The sequence below is a fragment of the Pithys albifrons genome, chromosome 7 (assembly GCF_047495875.1).
Source record: "Pithys albifrons albifrons isolate INPA30051 chromosome 7, PitAlb_v1, whole genome shotgun sequence".
NCBI classification, from domain to species: domain Eukaryota; kingdom Metazoa; phylum Chordata; class Aves; order Passeriformes; family Thamnophilidae; genus Pithys; species Pithys albifrons.
In genome coordinates this window covers 8,534,948-8,558,250 of record NC_092464.1, presented here as the reverse complement: position 1 = coordinate 8,558,250, position 23,303 = coordinate 8,534,948, and the positions used below count along the sequence as shown (strand labels likewise).

At 41.2% G+C, this 23,303-nt stretch overlaps 1 protein-coding gene across 4 annotated transcripts in view; it reads right to left on the bottom strand.

The window, feature by feature from the left end:
- Nucleotides 1-2,382: 2,382 nt before the first annotated feature.
- The window catches only part of DPP6 (dipeptidyl peptidase like 6), a 547,763-nt gene continuing 526,842 nt past the window's right edge, over nucleotides 2,383-23,303 (bottom strand). For all 4 annotated transcript variants that reach the window (XM_071559976.1, XM_071559978.1, XM_071559975.1 and 1 more), the window contains 10 exons: nucleotides 18,928-18,975; nucleotides 15,591-15,689; nucleotides 12,734-12,803; nucleotides 10,574-10,768; nucleotides 9,537-9,591; nucleotides 8,555-8,660; nucleotides 7,997-8,055; nucleotides 6,430-6,502; nucleotides 6,257-6,330; nucleotides 2,383-4,619 (listed from right to left, as the gene is read on the bottom strand). In XM_071559976.1, coding sequence (XP_071416077.1) covers nucleotides 4,473-4,619; nucleotides 6,257-6,330; nucleotides 6,430-6,502; nucleotides 7,997-8,055; nucleotides 8,555-8,660; nucleotides 9,537-9,591; nucleotides 10,574-10,768; nucleotides 12,734-12,803; nucleotides 15,591-15,689; nucleotides 18,928-18,975 — 926 coding nt within the window. In that variant the 3' untranslated portion in view covers nucleotides 2,383-4,472. The remainder of the gene's footprint in view (nucleotides 4,620-6,256; nucleotides 6,331-6,429; nucleotides 6,503-7,996; nucleotides 8,056-8,554; nucleotides 8,661-9,536; nucleotides 9,592-10,573; nucleotides 10,769-12,733; nucleotides 12,804-15,590; nucleotides 15,690-18,927; nucleotides 18,976-23,303) is intronic.

Below are 23,303 nucleotides of genomic sequence, written 5' to 3'. Positions count from 1 at the left end.
CCCCAGGAAGGACTGCAGGGCAGATGTGCCCTGTGACTCTATATGCAAAGATAAAACATCCAGTGCTTTTCCACTGCCAACCTGAGTGAGCTTTGGGAGAGAGCACGAGAGCAAATGAGCATGAGAGCAAATGCAAGAGCACCTTCCAGGTACCAGCACAGCTCCATGAGGGTACTGGCACTTGTCTCTTACCTTGGACTCCCCCATTAAACACCCATTTCTCCCCATTGCAAACAGCACTCACCACTGGCCTCCCCGTGGAAAAGGTGATCTGAGAACCCCACATACCCTTTCTTCTTCACTCATTTTGTTTTCCTTGCTACACTTCAGATGCAACATTCATTTGGCTTGAGCTCATAGGCAGAGCTTGGAGGGGTTTAAATGCTTGATGCCTAAACCCATAGACAATTACAAACATGGCTGGCTGCCTGGCTTTGTTAATTAGCTAACAGCAATGCCTCATTTTTCCCTCTGTGGTTTCCTTCTGAATTAGTAGGGCACCACTCATTAGCTCTCTTTCGCTTTGGGATGCCACAGTTGAACATTATGGCATCAAGAAATGCCAGTTAGCTGAGAGTATAAGCTTGATTTCTTTGGACAATAACAAAAATACTAGTTGTATTTAGGTAATTAAGCAAAGTAACAGCAAAGCTATTTTGTACTAATGCAATTTGCCCTTTCCTGTACCAGTGCTCCAGCTTCTTGTCCCCTCACCTGTTGGCAACCAAAATTAGAGTAAGTGTCCATGACAATTTGTTGGTTTTAATGTGAAACTGTGTATCCCTTCCTGTGAGTCTGGTTCATCAAAGTTGGTGTCAGCTGAAGGGACAACACCCTGGGCACTGAAGAGATGCAGCAAATCAGCAGGTACAACTGCAAAGCATTCCTGTCACCCTTGTACCTCCAAGTATCTGCTGACCATCACAGCCTTGCCATGTGGTTTAGGCTTTTAGGGTTAAAAGGTCTTTCATGTCTTTACTAGGTCTAGAGAAATGTATGTTTGTGCAGATTAAAATCTTTCCCAAGTTATCACTGGAGCTGAAGAGGGTGGTGTAGGGTACAGGCCTAGCCAGGATTTCTAATTGGAGCAAAAATCCCCATTTTCCTAGAGAATCTCTGAAATGAACGGACTTCCTCTGCAGATGTGAAGAAAGTGTAGGAAATCCAGCTGATCTTGCAATCCACAAAGTGCTGTTACAGATGACAGCTGGGGATGACCCTCACTTGTTCCCCTGGCTCTTGAAGTCTGGGATAGTCACTCCCATCCCTGCAGCCAGTGCAGAAAATGGGCACACAGAAAAGCTGCCACTTGTTCTGAGGAAGTGCCTGAGGTTGGCCATGACAGGTATCTGGCTCTTCCCTTGGCTTGAATGGAAACAAATACCTGAATTTGAGTGGGATGACTCCCTCCTCTTGCCCCTTTTCTGATGGAAAATCATCTACAGAAAAACCTGCTCTCACAGACTCTGCAAGTCTTAGTGCTCTGTTCCTGCTTCATAACCCATGAGTGAAGTTTGGGAAATCAAACAATGCATGTGTTGTGGTTTAATAGAAACCAGCACAGGATGGAACAAGAAAACTCCTTTCGGTCAAGCTGATGTGTCTGGCTAGTGCCCTCAGGAAGCCCATGTGCCAGGTCAGGAGGCAGAAACGGAGGAAAGGTGAATTTTTAACCAAAGACTAGAGGGTGATGGGGGTCTTCTTACTGATTGCTATTTGGGGATTGAACTCACTTTGTGCTACTTCACGATTTCCTGAAGAGCAGTCACTATTTCATTTACCAAGGTTGCAGACAGACTAAATTACAGAATCATAGAATGGTTTGTGTTGGAAGAAACTTTAAAGACCATTTAGTTCCACCCTTTCCCTCCACCATGGGCAGGGACCCCTCTAGTAGACCAGGTTGCTCAAAGCTCCATCCAGCCTGGCTTTGAACACTTCGAGGGATGGGGCAGCCACGGCTTCTCTGGGCAACCTGTTCCAGTGCCTCAGCTCTCTCACAGCAAAGAATTTCTTCCTAACGTCTAATCCCTCCTCTTTAGCCCTTGTCCTATCACTATCTGCCCACATAAAAAGTTGGTTTCCCTCTCTTTTATAAGCCCTCTTTAGGCACTGGAAGGTGCTCAGTAGTATCCCAAGAGCCTTCTCCAGGCAGAACAACCTGAACTCTCTCATCCTGTCTTCATAAGAAACGTGCTCCAGCCCTCTGAGCACCTTTGTGGACATCATCTAAATGGCAACATGTCTTTATTTATAAAGATTTCTTTTCATCTTTCTGATCTTCCTCCGAGAGTTTGGGCTCAGTTCAACCAGGAATAGCACTTTGAGCAACTTGATGCTTATTTAAGAACTTAACACAAAATAACAGCAGTAGCAACCAGGGTGGTAAAATAATGTTTTATTCCATGAATGAACAAACACTACCATGCCACATCCTAAAGTTCTTTCTACAAAAGATTGTGGACAGAGCAGATTTTTACATTTCTCAGTTCAAGTTCATTTCAGGCTTTTGAGCCTGTTCATAGTAGCAAAATCTGGACACGCAGCATTCTTATTGTCTGGTATTATTCTGGCATTTTGCCAGATAAAGCAGAGTTATACTGTAGTTCTTGTTCACACAATGTCGATGCACTGTAAATTAAAGAAGATAATCCAAACCAAACCAGGTCATTTCTGTGGTTTATCAATACATTTTTTTCATGATGGTCAAAGTACAACCAACATTCAAAGCTTAAAATAAAGTTAAGAAAAAAGACACACTAAAGAACACAATGGAAACATCATCATTGCTGTCAGGATGTGAGTTTACCCACAGTACTATGTAAAAAGTAGAAACCGGCATTGATATCCAAGCTGTTAAAACAAGGAAAGAAACTACATTAATTGTTATATTTCCAAGCTAGTACTTCTAAAGAGTCCTGATCAGCAAAGAAGTGTTACCGCATGCATGCCGAACACAAGACTAATATTGGATTGGGGATCTGACGAAGAGCTGACTTACATTCCTTTATATACAACAAAATAAAATATACAGTATTAATACTGGCTGTACATTTGGTCAGAGTATCTTACAAGGAGTGACACTAGTCAAAATTCGTATGACGCAGCACATGGAAGTGGATGAAGGTTGGATTTCCTTCTGAGAGTTGAATGTTTTCACAAGAAGTTTCAAAAGTTGCCTTGCACTGCTAGAATGAGAATTTAGATCTTTTAAAGAATTTTTTTTTATTTTATGCTTGTCAAAACTAATGTGAAAAGAAAAGATAATTAAATGTGTTTGGAATATGCTAATCATTGACCTGGAATAAAACTAACCCACAGACAGCATGTGCAATAAATCTCTTCACTCAGTTCTGTTTAAAAGGCTTTGTAAGATGATCTGTGCAGTATCTGATACAAATTCCTGCTAACATAGCCTCAATTAGCTGTTCCCCAACAGGTTACCAACCAGTTATTCCAACACTAAAAGAAGAAATAGAATAATCATGACTGTCGCATATTTTTCTACATTACAGTAAAAAAACTCGATGTTAAGTCGATTTAGTTTATTTATGTGCATATTTTTCAAGGCTACCAAAGAAAATAGTCAATCTTGCTGGCAAAAGGTATTCTGGGAACACAAGAGTGAATTTTTCTTTGCTTTATTCTAATAGATTTTTTTTTAACATCTGGGTACCTCAACTCCCATTGCCTCATTAGACCCCTAAGGTCTAAAATTAGTTGGTTAATTCAGTGTATGTTTTTTCAACATCCAGAACAAGCTGAGAAGCTAATAAGGTAAGCATGAGACCCAATGAAAACAGAAGTAAAAGCCATACATAATTAATTAAATAATTACAGGACGGTAAAGACCAGTGTAACTATAGTGACATTTCGTACAATTGAATTTGTATGTCTTGTAACAATGACAAACCTCCTGAAGATGGGAAAGAGCAGGCAAGTGTATATGAACCACTATCATTTAAAATAATTGTGCTATAATATTTTCCAAGGATTAGATTTTTTTTCTGACACAGTGTGATGCTAACTATAGTAACCTTAATATGAATGATGGATTTCACTGCTACTGCTTGACTGCTTGAATGCAAAGAGACATGAAATCTTCCAGTCCTCAAAGCATTTTCTTGGGGTGTTCCTTCAAGTTCAATGTCTTACCACTTTCATTCTAGAAGTCATTTTGTGGCAAACCAAAAAAAAAAAAAGAAAGCAAAAAAAAACCCCAAAAACACAACCAAAGAAAAGAAGATGTTGGTTGTGGTGAATTTATTTCAGACAGCAGTTTCTGCTGAGTTCACCATGCTTAATGTTCTTCCATTTAGGAAGGAGTTGCTGTCAAGTAAAGCAGATGAGCTGCTTTCAGTTTGTTGGTTTTTTTAAATACATGCTAACAACATAACATCCCTTTCTTCAGGAAAATTATCCAGTTGCATATTGTCAGAGATCTGCCTTGTGCTTAGCACGGACAAACAGGGTTAATCCTCATCCTCCTCCTCCTTCAGTGGGGCTAGTGGGAGTTTGTCCTGAACTTGGAAACATGCCACAAAGAAGTTGACAATGGAGTTGTACAAATGCTGCTGCAATACTGTGTTGCTGAAGTAATGGCTTTCATCAGGGTAGATCTGCAAAAAACAGGCAAATATACACCTTTAGGAGCTTAAGGTTTTAGGACTGACCACCCACACCTGCAATTCGATCTGATCTGTGAACCCATTGCATATCCCCAGACTGTGGGTCTTCCTGTGGATGCATGTGAGGCTCAGGGCACCACAGTGCTCTAAGTGCAGACTTGCATCTTCCTTCACAAGGAACCTTTTTGGGGGTAGGATTTTCCATTTAATTCCATTCTGAACAAGTTCAGGCTAAGAAGAACCAGACTACACTTAAAAACAGCAGTGCTTTCACCTTGTGAAAATGGAAAAAAAAAGCCAGTTTTGGAGAGAAATGGCATTATGTTTTACTGACTGAAATGAGAGCTTAAAAATTGTCATTGAGTTAAAAAATTAAATAAAGTTTGCTGAAGAAGTAATTAAATAGAAAAAAAGTTGGAAAGTGAGAATATAAATAGTTTAAACACAACTTTCCATATAAATGGAGCAGGTAACTTCTGCATGTGTTAAAGGAATGCAAGAGGATCATAACGGGTTGTCTAGGCAGGGTTATAGAAGGGGGAAAAATGAGTCCCGTAGGGCTGGATGCTGGTAGACAGGACTGAGGTGTCTCACTGCTGCTCTGGGCACCTTAATCCAAGACACAGGTCCCTCAGGCCTATATTCAGTCATCAACTAAATTTTAACAGTGTCAAGTTCATTGGTGCCTTCCAGCTCCACTTTCCTGATGCTTCTGCACTGGGAAATGTGCAAGAGCACCTCAGACATTGTAGTGCTGACCAGACCTGTGCCAAGCTCGCTGCTTACACACTCCATCCTACCTGTCTTTGGAGCAAGATGGAGTGAGCCCACCCAGCACATGAAGCTCTGCAGAAATGCAGCCAGAGGGAGCTGGTATTCAGTAAATCAATAGTTAGGAGAACTTAGGTACTGCAACACAATCATCTCTACTGTAAGCTGTAGCATGGTTCCGGCACAGATTGAGCCTGGGTGAGTTGTACTCTCCTGGCTGTGGCTTGGAATGTAGCAGAGGGTTGGGACCATCCTCATAGCTGGTGAGGGGATTCCTTTTGGAAGCTTTAATGACTTGCACATGAGTCATTCAGCAAAACAGGGATATAATTTGGTGGAAAGTGGGGCTTTCTAGACCAGAGTATGTAATTCAAAGCAGGCGTCAGATTCAAGTGACATTTCTCTTAACTTTTCTGGTTGATTTAATTTAGATCTCTGTTGTCCCTGTAATTCATTGTGAATTTGTCCTGTTCCCAAAGAAACTCAACAAGCATAATTCCTTGGAGACATGTCTTTCACAACTTAATTTACTGTAATTTAATAATTGTTCTACAATTGTCCCAACCAAACTGAGATTGGATGTGGCACTGAGTGCCATGATCTAGTAAATGGACTGGAGTTGGACCAAGGGTTGGACTTGATGATCTCGGAGGTCTTTTCCAACCCAATTGATTCTATGATTCTATGAATCATCACATAAGGACAGCAAAGGATCAATATAAGAATGTGCTGTGTTATATGCTGGTGCTACTCCTACTGCCAGGCTGAGTTTTCAAGTGGCTTTTTAAAATAGCAGTTTTGAGTTCAAACTGGGAAATAACTGCTTAAATAAGAAAAAAAAGAAACACATACTGTACCTGCAAGCTGTAATTAGCCTTTGCCTTAATTAGGTGTGTGATAAGATCCGTAGTATGCTGAAAATGTATTTTTTCTGTAAAAACAGATTGCAATCATTAAAGAGGCAAATTTAATTAAGAAAAATCAAAGCTATCACAAACATATAATGAGCTCAAATGATGGGCTAACTTACCATCAGCAGTAGCATGAATGATCAAGAATGTCTGTTCCTTCAGTAATGACACTCTGTGTGCTAATTCGGTGATCTGTGAAGGTAAAGGTTGCAATAAGATTAAACAGCTTGCTAGGAATTAGCAATTTATATGGAGGCAATAGAAGCACTTAAGTCCATTTAATACCTTGTCACGAGCATAACAAGCGGACAGCAGCACAGCACATTCTTCTGGCTACTTTTCTCAATCTAAAATAGACCCCCACCTTGTGCTTCCAGGTTTAGTGTCAGCAGCAGGAAGAAGTCAGAGACCCTTCTCTGTTCTGATAATATTCACTAAAAGCCTGAACTGCAGAGCACATGGGAAACATCAAAGTGAATTCCAGTTGAAAACACTTATGAAAAGCATGCCCAGGTGTCAAATCCTAAGAACTCTTTAGGAAGTTGGAGTGACTTCAGTGTGGCTTGAAAGCCAACTTCAATAAGCTTTGACAACTTGTGAGAAGATCCAATATGAAATTCAAGTGTCCACTTTTGAGAACGACTTTCCCTCCAACCATCTTTCAGGTGCACAGGGGAAAATAAACACAAATCTTTGTGACCACAAATGGTAGAGCGTAAGAATGAAGAACTTTTCCACTCACTTAGGACCCTGCCATACTCTACAGAGAGCTCAGGAACTATTTCCAGTAGGTAATTCCAAGACAACCAGCAGTACCACTATTTGCTCAGGCCAATTCAATGCACAAAGAGTATGTGATAATCCAAAACTCTCATTTCTGGAATACTTTCTCTTGCTTTCATCTGTACTGACCTGCCTTCAAATTCCCAAGAGGACAGAAAAAAACTGATCTAGAGATTAGGATTGCAAAATTTGAGAGGTAATGAACTCTCAGTTTAGATCACAGGGTGATACCTGCCTTCTCTGTGATAACAGTATCAAACCTTTGCTGCCTTCACATCTTCTGGCTGAAGACAAGGCTTAGAAGCTGAACAAGGTCTTCTCTATAACAAATTTTGTTAGTGTAACTATCCTTAATTAGGTTTTTCCTCCATGTAATTGTAGTACAGGATCCAGCTGACCCCATCACACATATTTAAACAATCTCTTGGGCCAGGTCTCCTTTCCCATGTGCTGCTCAGTTCTGGTGCAGAGTTCTGCTATCTGAAATGTCACATACTTTGAGAAGGTAAGGAGAAGATGAGTTTCACTTGAATTTTTGAGTATATATCTCAAAGAGAATCAAAGTGGCAAGACCAGTGGCAGGAACTTCCAAGGAGGTTGTGACACTGTGTCCTCTTGGGCACAGGTGAGGGCACAGCTGAGTGACTCAGCCTCAGCTCTTTCAATCTCAAAAACTGTACTTATTCAATTTAGAGAGGCAGACATGAGGGATAATCAATAAAACCTGTATCCATTATTACTATTAAGCCAAGAAAACTGGTAAGCAGACTGAAAGACACCTTCAGAGCTTCACAGTGAGTCTCTGTTACATATCCTTGCTCCCTCCCCAAAAGAGAACACATGGAGGAAGAGTTAAAACCCAGTTCACATTTTATCAGGGAAATGCAGTGTCCGTGCAGTTACCTCATACGGTCTGTTATCAATCCCTTGCAAGCCCAAGTATCTTTCAGAAAAGGCTGAAGCTTGAAAAGAAAAAAAATGCAAACACCATTTTCAGTCATAACAGAGTACACTTGTGCTTCTGATTCAAATATTGCAAATACTAAAAAAGACCTTATTTTCCAACATTGCCTTAATTATAGAGGACAAATTTCTAAAAGCTTTTGAAAATACATTTAAGGATATGTGTGATACTACCATCTGTCATTATCACCAGCTACTTCTGATTTCTAAATCAGTCACACAAGAACCATTCTTTTCTTCCCTATGCAACTGAGATAGAAAAGAAGAGCGCTATCATGGTTGGTGGCAGAGGCTGGAAGGGTTTAAAGCCAATCCTCCTTTATTTAAACGGTCAGCAAAATTGCTTGAGTGCCGATAAAGTGTTTAAGTCTAGTCCTAAGAAGACAGAGAATGTAAAACAGATAGGATTTTGGGGAGGAAAGATGGTAACAGAAAGGATATGGAAGAAACTCATTTGTGGTCAGCAAGAAGGTTTGTGGCCTCGGGGATGGGGTTTACCATATAATTTGAAGTCTGTCACTGGGGAAAGAGCAGCTCCACAGGCAAACACCTGGTTCTCTTCACCAGCTGGAAGCATGTAAGTGCTAAGGTAGCCACCATAGTCCTGGAACAGAAAGGGGACAGAGGTGTCAGTGGTCCTGCTGTGAGGTAGTCCTGTTTTTGAGTACAGAAACAGGGCAGCTGAGACCTTGCAGCAAACACTTGGCCATTAAAGAGTCTTTAACATTTTGCCCTGAAAAAATGAAACAAGGGTTATCTCCCTGTCTTTGGCTGATGTGGTTGAAGATGAACTCTACAGTCATTGCAAAAGGGCACAAGAGCTGGCCTTTCTCATCACATTTTATGGCTTTAGCTCTAACCAGATATGTTATCTCTCCAAAATATTACCCCAGTCTTTGGCTATTTAAAATGAACAACACAATTTCAGCATCTGCTGTCAGCCTGTTAACAATTCCCTGCAGAGATGCTGCTGTATGTGCAGCTCTCTATGCCCACTCCAAGCCTTTATCTCCCACAATAAACAACTTCTACTCGCAGTCCCCTTCTCATCTCAAACCATGTGTACTTTACAATTGCTGTTTCCCAGCCAGGCACACACTGTGTGCCTCAGAAATCACTAGTGCTGTTGTACACTTGTACACATGAGTTAGAGATAACCACATGCCCACAGGCTTTAAGTGACAGGATGAAAATGAAATGAAAGTTTGCAGTGGGAAAAAAAAATTAATTATCTGACAATGTTTTTCTGAGCCATATTCACATTTTGCACTTGTAAGTTAATTTTAAAAAGCAATTGACAAATACATTGATAAAATGAAAGCTTCCACCTTTCACATTTCTGAGCAAGATGAAGTCTATCTCAAAAATAAATAATAATAAAAAATCACCACAGACATATTCCATAAATCAGGATTTAGCTCAGCTGCTTAGCCACATCAGCCAACCTTAAAAGCACAGAGGAACAATGGGAAAATGTTACCTTCCCAAACACACCAACTCGCAGTTTATCAATGAAATGTTCCTTCAGCATCGTCCTAGGACATGAGAGAGGAGAAACAGTGGGTTAAAAATACTTTTTATCTCAGATATAGTAAATGGTGTGATTTTAATCAACTTTAAATCAGGGTGGCCACAATAAAATTCATAGAATGTTTGGGTTGGAAGGGACCTTAATGATCACCTTGTTCCAAACCCCCTGCCACAGCCAGGGACACCTTCAACTAGACCAGGTTGCTCAAAAGCCCATCCAACCTGACCTTGAACACTTCCAGGGATGGGGCAGCCACAACTTCTCTGGGCAACCTGTTCCAGGGTTTCACACCCTCACAGTATAAAATTTCTTTCTGATATCCAATCTAAGCCTGCCCTTTTTCAGTTTAACCCTAACCCCTTGACGCAGACAATCTAAATTGTGCTGTACAAGCTGCTTCCACATGAGTCTGTTTGATTTAATCTTGCAACCTCATGTGATGGATTTGACCAAGCAATAGCAACAAATAATGTGTAGTACCTTTGGAAGTCATAATAACCTATTGCAAAGCTATTGCAATACACTGATAGTGGTTTTAACATGATTATGTGCAGAATAAATCTAACAATATGACAGGACTTGACATTTAGGATTTTGCACCTTTTTTTCTGTTTAAAAAGTTTAAGGAATTAAAGATGGATTTTTCTAACTACCAGGCAAGCAAAAGATTAATGCAGGAACAGATATTCAAGTTTACTTGTTTGTAGCTGTCTGACTGTACAGAGCTAAAAATAAATAGGCTTTGAACATGTGATACAGATAAGTGTGCTCTAATTTAGCTCTGGTTAAGGCTTATTTTTCTCCCTCTGCACTGGCTGCCATGAGCTCCCTCTCACATGCCATCACTTCATCACAGCTGTATGTACATTGTCCTTCCCTCCCATCACCTTGCCCTGCTCTACACACAATTCACCAACCAGGACTAACAACAGTATTGGGTTCATTATCATTAACAAATTAATTTCTTCAATAACAATGTAATTCACCGGACAGCTTCCAACTGGTCCTTCTCTTCCAAAAGGCCCAGCCTCCTCTTGACCTCATGCAGTAGCTTAGTGCCCTGGAAGCCACTCCCACGGCCGTCGAACTTCAGCACGATGGCATTGTGAGAGCTGACCATGACACTCTCCCACGTCACCTCAAACCTCTCCGTTACGATCTGGCTTCCAGGTGTCCCATCTCTGAAACAGAAACAGGTGTAAAACAAAGGCAACGGCACCAAGCAGGGACCAAACACTCTCCTCAGCTGTGAGCATCCCATGGGATGGGGACCCACAGCTCCATCGTGCAGGGTAAGGCAGGACAGGTTTCTAGAAGGGGACACCAGTCTCTGCAAGGATGACATGCAGGAGACTGATTGTGTGGGATGGGTTTTGAGGCTCGGTGGAAACCCCAGGTTGGGTTTTGCCTCCCTCTGTGCACAGCAGCTATTGCTTAAGCTGAGCTTTGAACCATCCTAGCAAGCACATCACTAACTGGGCGGGATTCCTCCCATGTGTAACCATGGCAGTGACATAGGTATCACTTCCCTTTTTCATACCTGCTGAAATCTGTATCTATTTTCTACATTCCCTAGAGCTGCTTTTTTTTCTCTTTGAGTGGTTTCTTTGAGGAGCTTGACTATGGAGTTCACATACACTATCAAATATGTTGGATAAGGCTTGCAGACATAAGGGAACTTTTCCTTTACTGGCAAGCACTGGGGTTTCCTTTACTGCCCCACTCACCCAACCCTGCCCTTCCATCTCTCATGGGTGTCAGGAGAGCAGCTGTAGATGAAGCTGTTAGTTACTTCTGTCATTACTGCTTCACACAAGTTCAGAGGGAAAGGACTCTTTTAAAGTGATGAAAACTGGCTTAACCATTCCCAGTTTGGCTCAAAATTGGTGGGAAAGGGGAAGGCATGGGCAAGACCTCCACTTCACCCTTTAGCTTATGGTCTGATCCTGTACAGGGGAACTGTGTTTGAGAAATACAGACCCCACGTCAGCCAGACACCTCGGAAAAAATGAGGACTGATGATGATGACTTTAAGTTATAATTTAGGACTGGGATTACTGTAGAGCCACTGGCATTTTTATCCCCTTTTTGTCATTTTGGGGGTTCATAGAGACATCAGGTGACTCACTGCAGGATTTTAATGTGCATGTGACTCCAGTCATTTGCATTTATTCAAGTGAGACCCAGACCTATGCAGCTCCAGAGCCAGCCTAATCAAGTGCCATTAGCTTGATGAGTACCAATCTTCCTCAAGCACTTCTATAATGAACTACATTTTCTCTGCAGTAATTTTGTGATGTAACGACACCCTTATTGCAGTGTTTTTGTCCTTCATGGAGGGATGTGCAGGATGGTGTGTTGAGGCATTTGCCAGGCATTCATCACTCCTGGATGAGGCTTCTCTCTCATGGAATGTTCCCTGGCAGGCAGCAAGCGATGCAGTGGGATGCAGCCAGGGCCAAACAGGTTCTTCCAAGGTTAGTGAATTCCCTCCCCCCGTTTCTTTCCAAATTGCCAGAAAAAACCCTCAGCAATGTGTATTATTATTACTAAATATTGCATAAAGTAATATCCCTCTGCTATGCCCACCAGGAGGAAAACCTACCTACCTAATATAAATGTTAACATCCTGGAGATCTTCAAGGGTTTCCAGCTCTCTCTTTACTGTCACTTCAGGGAACACCAGCACTTACAAGAGAAAGATTTCTGCATGAGGGCATCTAAAATTCAAGCTACAGTAAGGCTGACTGAATTCCACTCTAAAACTACCTGTTAAGTTCAAGATGAGTGCCCTAAGGACAAGGACAGAAAATCAAAATCCACCTTTTATTCCTCCTGTTTCTGTTTCTGCCCCCCAAATTATTGAATTGTAAGTGTACATGGAGCAGCTTCACAAAACCCTACAATTCATTTGGCAGGATTTCACTAGGGTGCCCTCCTGGGAGCTGAAATCCTTGGCTCAAAAATGGGAGAGAAGGGACATATATCCAACCTCTCCCAGCTGTGAAGGAAGATGGAGTGGTGACCAACGTGCTGGACTCTGGCAATCCTTGTACAAAACATATCTTAGAAGTTTCTGATTATGGCCAAGGTCTCCACACTTCCCTAATAATGTGAACAGAAAGAAAAGACAAGAGAGAACTTACACAATCAAAAGCAAGGGGTAGTGCCCAGTGTCTGAAAAGGTGGCTGGCTTTAAGATCTGCATCGGCAATTCTAAGCAAAAAAAAAAAAAAGAACAAATAACAACATGTCTTCAATGTTGGAACACTGACATAACTCTAATAGATTTTTCTGGTGTTTTGGCCACATACGAGCAGGAAGAAAATGGCATTTCATCAGAGGTGGTGGCAAATAACACCTTAGAAACACACAGATGTCATCATAGAAAGGACCCATATTGTGATGGCTGAGGAAGAAGAAATGTAAATCAGGAGTGCTCAGTCATGCATCACTTTTACAGCATTCAATTAACATCTGTCAATAGCTATAATTTTCCTTTTTTTTGGCAGCTGAATGTGTGACACAGACAGAAATCAATATTTCAGGGCAGCAGGGAAGGGGGAAAATCAGTGATGAAAATGGTAATTTAAAACCCAATTAAGTATGGTGGCTGGGGGAGAGAAATACAATTATTTTGCTATAATAGTGTGAAGATGGAGAAATAAGTATTTTAATCCTAAATTCCAAAGGACTAAATTTTGCTGTAAAACTGGAGGCAAAGTATTGGGGTCATCCTTTGTTGGGGTAATGTAGATCGGCTTTGCGGCAGTCGAGGAGGCAGAGACACTCAGGCTGCAGTGTGATCAGAAGGCTCACCGAAGACAAAGGACTTTATTTTTAGTAACAGCTTCACTTTTGTCTACTCCTACATATAACATGCCAGTACACTATTGGTCAGTAGTTCACCTCACATACATGGAGAGATTCTACTGGCTACAAGGCATCCACATTCTACAGGTGGCTCTCTGGTCCTTAAGGATGCATTCATCAGTCACCTCAGACCTTAAGAGATCCAGACAGCCTAGAGCCACAGCCTAGAACCACAGTCTAGAACCGCAGCCCAGAACCACAGCCTGGCGTTGGGGTCAATCACCTCAGACCTTAAGAGACACACACACCCACTGTCATCCCCACAGCAAAGGTCCTGAAGTCCATGTTGTCATAGTGGCACAGAACCAGTGTAAGGGTGGGATGGGATCACCAAAGCTTCTTTTAACTTAATGGTATTTCTATGGTTTCATATCAATAGCCAAAACTGCTGTCATATAAATCTCAGCACATTTATTTTCAAAATGTTAACTACAATGTAGATTAGCAAAGGCCCAGCAATTAAATCAGTATTAGGAGCATTTTCAGTAGATTAATACACAGATTAGCAGCGTGGTTTAAGTGGTTTGCTTTGCAATCGTCTGCCTAATTAGTTATTCCATCTGAATGCTAATAGCTGCAAATTGGATCAATGGCCCAGGGACAGCCAAAAAGGCCATCACTTGACTTTAAATATTACTAAGTGCTACATGCAGTGTTCCCAAGGCTGTTAAGCCCAAAGCTTTGAAAACGCAGGTAGGGCACAGCAGAACAGCCACATGGCTTTGGCCAGTTTGTATTTACTACACATACACATGTGTACTTTTGGTTAAATGAGCAGAATTGCAATGATAACTGCAGTTAAGAAATGTAGCATGAAGTTGAGTTATCCTTAATAAACTGCCAGTGTTACACAGGCTGGCTCATGGGGAGACAGACAGAATCTTAATGACAAGCTTTTCCCCATCTTCTCCTGCCCATTAAACCTCAGAGTGCATGCCTGTTCCTGTTATTTTATGCACTGGTTTATGCTCCTAATGCTCGTGTGGCAAGCAGAACATTTTAGGGCCATTGTTATCCTTTTCAAATGGCAACCAGCCCTCAGCTTTTGCTTCACATTTTATAACAGCTAGTAATGGTTGAAATCAGTAATCTGCCCCCAGCACACTTCATGGCTTTTATTTTACTGCCTTAGAGTTACACTCCTTGCTGGCATGGGAAACAACATGGGCCACACTTTGAACCCTGGGTCTTTGGGGCTTATTTTGAGTTGCCACATATGCAGAAACTGGGATTTTGGGGAGTAATTGTGCAGCTCTGAGTAAGTGGATGTTCCCCATATAGGTCAGTTATCTGCTTACGACCAGAAGAGATGCTTTTTAGGTTGTTTCAGGTACAACTACAGAGACAAGCAGAAGATGCTTACATTTTGGTTGTTTGCCACCAGGCCTTTTTCTCTCTTTCTGGCATACGTATCTAGTAAATGGACTAGAGTTGGACCAAGGGTTGGACTCGATGATCTTGGAGGTCTTTTCCAACCCAATCAATTCTATGATTCTATGATTCTATGACATGGGAAATGATTATACAAGTAGGAGAAATAATACACCAGCTGCAGATACAAACAGCTCCACGACTTTAATTTCTTTACTCCAGGTGAAATCTCTTTTGTCTTTTCTCGTAAGTTGGGTTTTTTCAACCCTATCAAATCATGTGGCTTTCTCAAAGAATCCTGAATGACTCCAATGGGCAGTCACTGGAGAGTCTTCCTCATTCACTGCAGTTCAGACTGTGCACTGAAAGGCAGCCAAAGCTGTAGCCAGCAAGCACACATAGTATCCCACTCCAAACTAATTTCAAATACACCACACAGCTATGGCAAATGTGCCCCCAACAATGGGGGTACGCTGCCATGTCACTTCCCAGAGTGGCTTGTTCTCTACAAAGGAATTTTTTTGAAGAAAAAACATCCAACCCTATAATTTTGCCTTCCTTCAGCTGAATTCTCATCAAATTCTGCCTCTGTAATAACCTCCTTATGCAGCACATCCTATGAGAGTGCTTTGCAAACTGTGTGAGTTTATTGAGAGACAAAGTCATTTTTCCTCCTGCCAGTCTACCCAAGATGACTGTATCATTTCACAGCTATAGCAGTGAAAGAGAAAAATAATTGAGAAGAAAAGTGCTACTTACTGTAATCATCTATCTTGATTTCCGTATATTCTACCTTAGGCATTTGCCTGTCATTTACAGCCTGCTGCACATTTTCATTTACTTCCAGCTCAAAAATTTCTGAAAGAAGGACAAGAACATAAAAAACTTTTGGCATTGTTTGTGAAAATGCATTTGAACATTTTACAGCCACCTTAATATTTATAACACAATGAAGGGATTTCCCTCTAGTCCTCACAGATGTCTAATTCAGTTAAGTCTTTGAGGCCCTTTTCAAGTCCTGCATTGGCAAAAAGCTTTATTCCTGAAATCTGTGACATTCATCTGATTTACAGAAGATGGGATGTGACCTGTTGTGCACGGCTAAGGGTCCCAGTCAGATAACCACCTGCCATGAAAACCTAGATATCTAATGAAGAGGTCCTCAAGTTCGCACCCAAGTTACACACAATAAATGGGGAAGGGGAGAACACCATGGAAGGCTTCAGCACAAGGTTGGGCTGCTACACAAAATAAAATCCATGGGAAGGAAAGCCATGGGGAGGAGAGTGGACAAAGGTCATACAAACCTGCAACATCAGATTTTGAAACAGTCTTGGCTTTCTGACTGTTTCAGGAATTATTCATTTTGCTTTTGAATCCTAGCCAATGAGTCTCTGGGTCTGAAATAGAGGATTCCTTCCTGCTACCTGGGATTTAATCTTTATCCCCACATCCTGGAGATGTGCTTTACCTGTTGAACCTTTTCCAGAAAAAGCAGCCACCTCCAGCATCAAAAAGAGCAAGGTCCTTCCCAGCTGGTAAGGAAAGGGCCCATGTTTAGGAGACACTTCAGGCTGTATGCCCTAGGTGGTGAGAAATATCTCCTGGTGATGGTGAAGCTCCTTAGCCCCATGAGGAGGGATTCAAGGGCCAGGATGATTCCACTGTGATGGCAATGAATCCTGGTCTAGGGAGTCTGTTGCAGTGCTCATCCCATGGCATGAGTCTGGGTCTGACCAGGGGTATCCAGGGCATTATCTCTGCCATGTGAACCCAAGCAGGTTTGAGATTTTGCACCTCATTATGTGTTCGATTGACTGTAACTTCCCTTTAGAGACAGACTGATAAATAGATAGGCAATCCCAGCTTCTCAAGTAATGCTCCTGGTATCCTGCTCTCACTGCCCATCTCCACTGAACAGGCTGGCACAGCACAAAACCTTGCCCTTCCCAGTTAATAAATTTCAGAGATCTTTCAACAATAGTGTATTGGTTCAATGATTATTCACCCTGCTTCTGAAAAACCTGGCTCTTCTCTATTAAAACCACAGCCCCCACAAAAGTGCCAAAACAACAGCCTATTACGTTTAGTTAAATATTAAGATTCTCATTTAATTATGGCATACACAAGTAGCTTTATCAGCAGAAAGGGGCCTGCCACGTAGGGGAATTTAGTCAAGCTGTTTTATTTGTTCATGTAATTGCATTCACAGAAAGCCAGGAAGACTGTGGAGGAAATAAAAAAGATTGGCATATCTCCTAAAGGACTTTCCTTTTTGCTTTAGGACCACAGGGAGCTTGAGTCTGTGGAGTACAAATGGTCATTGCTTAATTAAATGTAAGCACGCTATAATATTCAGTGCAACTCACTATTATCAGATTATTGCAGAATACAGAGGCAAAGTCCCTTTATAGAGTAATGGGCTCATATTAATAAGTAAATTCAGTAACATGCAATTGTCAGTTGCCCTTTATTCAAAGCAAAAGAATGAGGGGGGGAAAAGGGAACCAGGGGAAATGGTAATCATATGCAGAAAATCATGAATTTCAGTAGGGGATGTGTATTATACATGAATAGGTTGAGTTCTCTATGTAATAAATGCTACCCATATATATCTGTCAAAGTAAAACTAGTCCTGGTGTGATTTATGTTACTTTTTCAACACTTTAATTTGCTGTTTCTGTTTTATAGCATCTGTATTTTATAAAACTATATGAGAGCAATAACCTGTACATTCTGGTATGGCCAGTCTGCCCATGGCAAAATTAAGGTGTTGTGTTTAAGGGAGAGAATAAAGAAAGTGACTTTGGAGCTTCAGGTCAGAGCTAAGAAACTCTGCTGGCTGAGGAATGTTGTGGCCATTACCTGGGCTGCTCTGGGGTTATGCTGTGCAGGGCATGGCCAAGCTTAAGCCTCTGCTGTGAAGAAGAGCTGACACATTCTTGTGCAAAGAGCCTTTCCTGTGACACTTACTACCTTCAGTGGGAAATGAAACAGACCAGCATTTCACAGAAAATCTTTAGTTTGAGAACCAAATTCCATGCTTTGCTCTGCATCTTTGCAGACACAAGAGCACCGAGTTGCTGAAAATCCAGTTAAGTGAAACTGATACTTGATAAACTGGTATCAATCGTGTACAAAGCAATAAAGGTGCTGCTTATTATTTGAGCCACAGCCATGCCTGAAATCCCTAACTGTTATTAACACTGGGCTAAATGCTGTGTAGAAATGAAAGATAAAGTCTCCTATCAAAAGGATGGGAACAGATAAATCTTTAAGTCCCGAGAGTCAGTCCCACACATTGCCATGAAATCTCCTGAGACTCATGAAAGACAAAAAGGGACATCTTGGTTTAAGATACCTGTATAGAAGGGACAGAGAAAGACTGCCTGTCTGAGGGTCCCTGCCATCCTGACTTGGGGTAAAAAAATGGATCTTTCTGGACAATTTGCATTACTACAGGTGTGAAGGAGGAACCCCAGAAACTCCACGGCTTTTTGAACTCTACATTGTCTGGTAATGGCTACAGGCAGTACCAAAGATTCTGAGGGGAAAAATCTATTTTTTTAATAATTCCACCTTCTCACTGATGTAGATGCAAAACATTTGCATAAAAAAGCCTTACCAAACAATAAGTGCTACAATCTCCATGGACAGATCAGGAAACCAGCCAGAGGCACCACTTTTGGGGCTTATTTCTCTGCACTATCGTTGATAATTCATACCAGAGTGATTTTATTAGGACAACAGATTAAGCTAAATATTTCTTATTTCTTTTTATCTTATTTCTTATATATGGAACATAAAACAAAATCTATAGAAGACTAACAAAAAGACAGAGAGAGATTTGAACTGTGCATTTGTTTTTGAGAAAGCTGATAACAAACAACATGTCCAAACCACTGTGTTTGTTCCCCAAACAGCAAGCTGTTGTGTTGGCAGCACAACAGCTCTGCAAGTCCCTTTGCCTTGCAGAAAACTTGAATTTAGACACAGTCTGGTCTCCGCAGTTAAGTTTACCAAAGAGCAGCTACATCTCACTGTCCTGCCTGGCTACTTTTCTCTGAAGAATTGCAAAGCTCAAGCCCATTCTTACTCTGTGCATCTGTTGTGTTGTGAACAGTCACCATCGGGACACGGGGACCTTGAAAAGAAGAAGAAAAGAACTTGGTTAAATTTCTGTCAAAGCACACACAGACACTCGTGAACCTGGTTGTGAATTCCATGGAGCTGAAGACTCTTGAGACTTGCTTTTCAAGGAAGAGTAATCTAAAAACCAAATCACCCTTGTATTAGAAAGAGTCTCTGACTAAATGACAGTACTGTAGACTCAAAGACATGTGAGGTTTCAAAGCCCTTTCCCAACAGACCACTACATGCATCTTTCCCTAATTTGTAAACATTATAATTAGCACAAACACAATTAAATCACTTGCCTTTAAAATTATTCTAATGACACCCAAACAACACAGCACAAAGCATTTACATTTTGTATGCTATGGATAACTGTTGCTGTTTTGGAAGATATTTTTTTCTTAATGAATTAAACACCAGTTTGGCTCTCACTGTAAAAAGGGCCTCATATTCTGTCTTAAAATGCAGCGTTTGGGTATTCAAATCAGTCAGTGTTATACAAAGAGGATTATCATTACTATGCAGTGCACATGAGTGAACCACACAATTCACTGCCACAGGATGCTGCAGCATTTAGGATGCCACAGTCTTTACCACAGAATGCTGCAGGGTGCTTTAGTTCTTAGCACAGTGCTCTGGATTCATCTTGTTCAGAAAGTCACCAGCTGACTGACTGGCAGAAAATTGGGATGGCACATGATTCATATTGTAGTTGTCATCTTCTTTCTCTCTGTTTTCCAATTAGCCTCTTGTGACTGCTCTTGGAGACAGGACACTGGGCCAAGATGACCCAGGACAGCCACTCACATGTTACTACTGCACGTGTTTGTAGATTTTTCCATGAGATTGACAGTGCTGCTGAGGAAGGTGAAAAAAGAACTGTAGTGATGAAACAGTTAATTCTACACCTCAGAGACAGTGGTTATCTTGCTTTCCTTCCCTTTCCCCAGAACGTAATGTGATGCAACAACAGCAAGGGTGAGCAGCTGGGGAAATCTGTATGCCCAGCAGACTCCCACATGGTGTGTATGGGAAAACTATAGAATCATAGACCCAGAGAATCATTCAGGTTTAGAATCATCAATGTAAGATTATTGAGTCCAACCTACTGCCAAGCCCACTACTAAATCACCACCATGAGTGCCACATCTACGTATCTTTTAAATACCTCTAGGGATGGTGACTCCTTCATTTCCCTAGGCAGCCTGTTTCAATGCTTGGCAACCCTTTTGGAGAAGACATTTTTGTAATATTCAATCTAAACCTTCCCTGGTGAAACTTGAGGCTCTTTCCTCTAGCCCTAATTCTTGTTCCTTGGGAGGAGTGATCAGCCCCCAGCGGGCTACAAACTCCTTTCAGGTAGTTGCAGACAGTGACAAGGTCTTCCCTGAGTCTCTTTTTCTCCAGGAAGAACAACCACAATTCCTTCCACCACTCCTCATTAGATTTGTGCTCCAGACCCTTCCCCAACTCCACTGCCCTTCTCTGGACATGCTCCAGTGCTTCAGTGTCTTTCTTATAGTGAGGGGCCCAAAACAGAACTCTGAGTATCAAAAACCCTCATGTTTTTTAAGCTGCAAAAGTAAGACAGCTTAAAGAGACTGTTATTCACTGAGATTTCAGCCTCTTTAAGACATCTTGTTAAGACATCATGAAGGTGAGTCCTTCAACCTACAAGCAAGTCCTGGGGTATCACCAATTGTGCAGCAGCAATGTCTGTAGGTCTGGTTGAGAAAAAGCCTCTGAAATGCCATAACTGACAGTGTGCACACAAATGGCAAAAAAAAGGTTACTGTGAGCCATTTGTACTGGTCTCATCCATGAAATAAGTTATTGAGAACAGAAAGTGCTTAATCTAGACCTCACCTATACAAAAAAAAGGCAGAAAAAGATTTTATTTATAATTAAGATGACTGATATGGCAACCTGACTTTTGTTTCCTTGGAATTGAGAATTTTCTCCCCTAACAATCCAATTCCTTTGTTTGCACCATTTTTTTTAGAATGCAGCACAGTGAATATAATGCACAGAGGAAAACAGGTTTACTCACCAGGATTTAGCTGAATTTACCTGTCTCCTACTGATAAACAGTGATATGCTGACCATATTTATTTATAAATCTGCCCTGTTTTTCCCTGAAGTCCCAGACTGCTGGAAAAGCAACAAACCTGATAAACATGGGCATGATAAAATCATCACTGAAAATAAAAGGAATGCTCCCAAATGACTTCAATTGGAGCTAGAGCAGTCCTTTAATTAACACAAAAATGCCTAGGAAAACAAAGTCATAAAGAGAGAAATACAATGCATATAATCCTTTTATTTTCTAATTTATTTTTACGTTTATGTTGGCATGGAAAATGCTATGAGAAACTCATGAATAAAGAAAAATGCCAGTATGTAGTTTAGAAAATGTCATGTATTATCTGTTCTGTTTTCTTAGTCTCTCACTACTCATTACTACTATTAAAACTACTACAACAACTACTACTATTACTACTATCGTCTTCCCATATCAATGTTTTAAAATGAAATCCCGTTTAAAGATATTCAGTTTGAGGTAAGATTAAACAAAATAATACTTAAAAAAGTGAATCAGCATGCTTGAAAAAGTAGACTTTTGAGTTGCCTAATTTCTACTTTTCAAAAAATTAGGAAAAATTGTAAAGGCAGGAATGTATGGAGTAGAATCATCGGGTTTGTGAGATTACTCTTAATATTAAACATTCTCAATGATGACACTCCAGAATGTATTTCACTTGTGAGCAGGCTGAATCAAGAAGAAAAAATATCACTTTTTTAGGAATGACACAAATTGCTTATTTCAATGCCAATTTTTAAAGTAAAACAACCCAGTTACATGCTAGACTGTGTCTTTTAATACACACACATCAAAAGTCTTTCAACACTCACAACTTGAGTGTCTAGTGCCTGACAGGGACAGAAAGAAATTCTCAAAATTAGCAGTGTATATTCATTAACTGCCTCCCCTGCTTTATTTCTGAACCTACAATGGTGTGACAGTCCCATTACACATGCCATCTGGTAAATGCCATCCACTGTCATGTGCGGATCTGAGAGGGAAACCTAATTTGTTCCATGAACTGCTGGGAGCTGACAGAAGCAGAGTGAGGACATCCTCAGCTCCATGTCTGCTTCCTCCAGAGCCCATCCAGACGGGCTTTGATGGGGACTCCTGAGCCCTGGCACATTCTGCTGCTTCTGTTCTGTGATCAGCGCTGAGGAACACCCGTGTCTACCCACCCCCCTTGGAAACTTTGTGAGTGCTCTGCCTCTTGCTCCTGAGGTCCAGAGAGCACATGAGCATCATGGACAAGCACTTGCTTATGTCCCTTGAAAGAAAAAAACCAAAGTGCTCCACTCTCAGAACGTAAAGCAGACACTGAGCTGCTTTGCCCTGATTGCAAAGGCAAGAGACCCAACACATACCCCATAACCTGGGTAACTGTTTCTGAAATCACAGGCAGGCCACCTTCTGCATGACATGGTGAAGATGATGCTGCTAGAGTTCTTGCCCCAGCCGTGGCTGCAGAAGAGTAGGTACAAGCAGGCTTATGATGCCCCCAAGGCGTGGAACATGGCACTGCTGCTCCCTGTCATCTTCCCTCAAAGTTTTAGGATGCTGGGTGGCACCAAACAGGCTCCATACCCTGGTTACCCCTCTCTGCATTCCTCTGTCGGGAGAGGGATGGGATGCAATGAAATGCCATCAGCTGCAACTGCTTCACCTGTCTTGCAGGCTCCACTCCCCTTTCCTCTCTTCAGCAATGCACCAGCCAAATCCAGCAACCTGAAGAAGTTTGAATGTTGCTGCTTTATTTAGAACTTAAGGGAAAGGACGAAAACTATTGTGTATAGACACACTCAATGCATCCTGAATAGATGCATGGTTAATAATGCTGCATAAAACTCTAGTTACAGGAATGAAATTTTCAATTAATACACCTGAAACTCTGGTTTTATCATAAGGCCTTTGACTTTAAAATCATGACTGCCATTATCCATGCAAGAAGTAAATTGAGCCATAACACTATAATGACAACAGGCAAATTTATCACTGAGAAAACACTACCCACTGTGATCTAAAAGCACAGAAACTCAGTGCCTCAGTAATTTGACAAGAGAAAGCATTGGCCATGGTTTGCCATCAATTTTTAGGCAGCTTTCATTATTATTTCCAAGAGGGTTCTGCTTGAACACTATCAAAAAGAAGCAACTCTAGATATTTAGGTGGCAAAGATAAAGATTTCCAAAATAAAAATGGGTAAGAACTATATAACCTTGAAGAAAATATTTACCAGATATTTGTTTCATAAT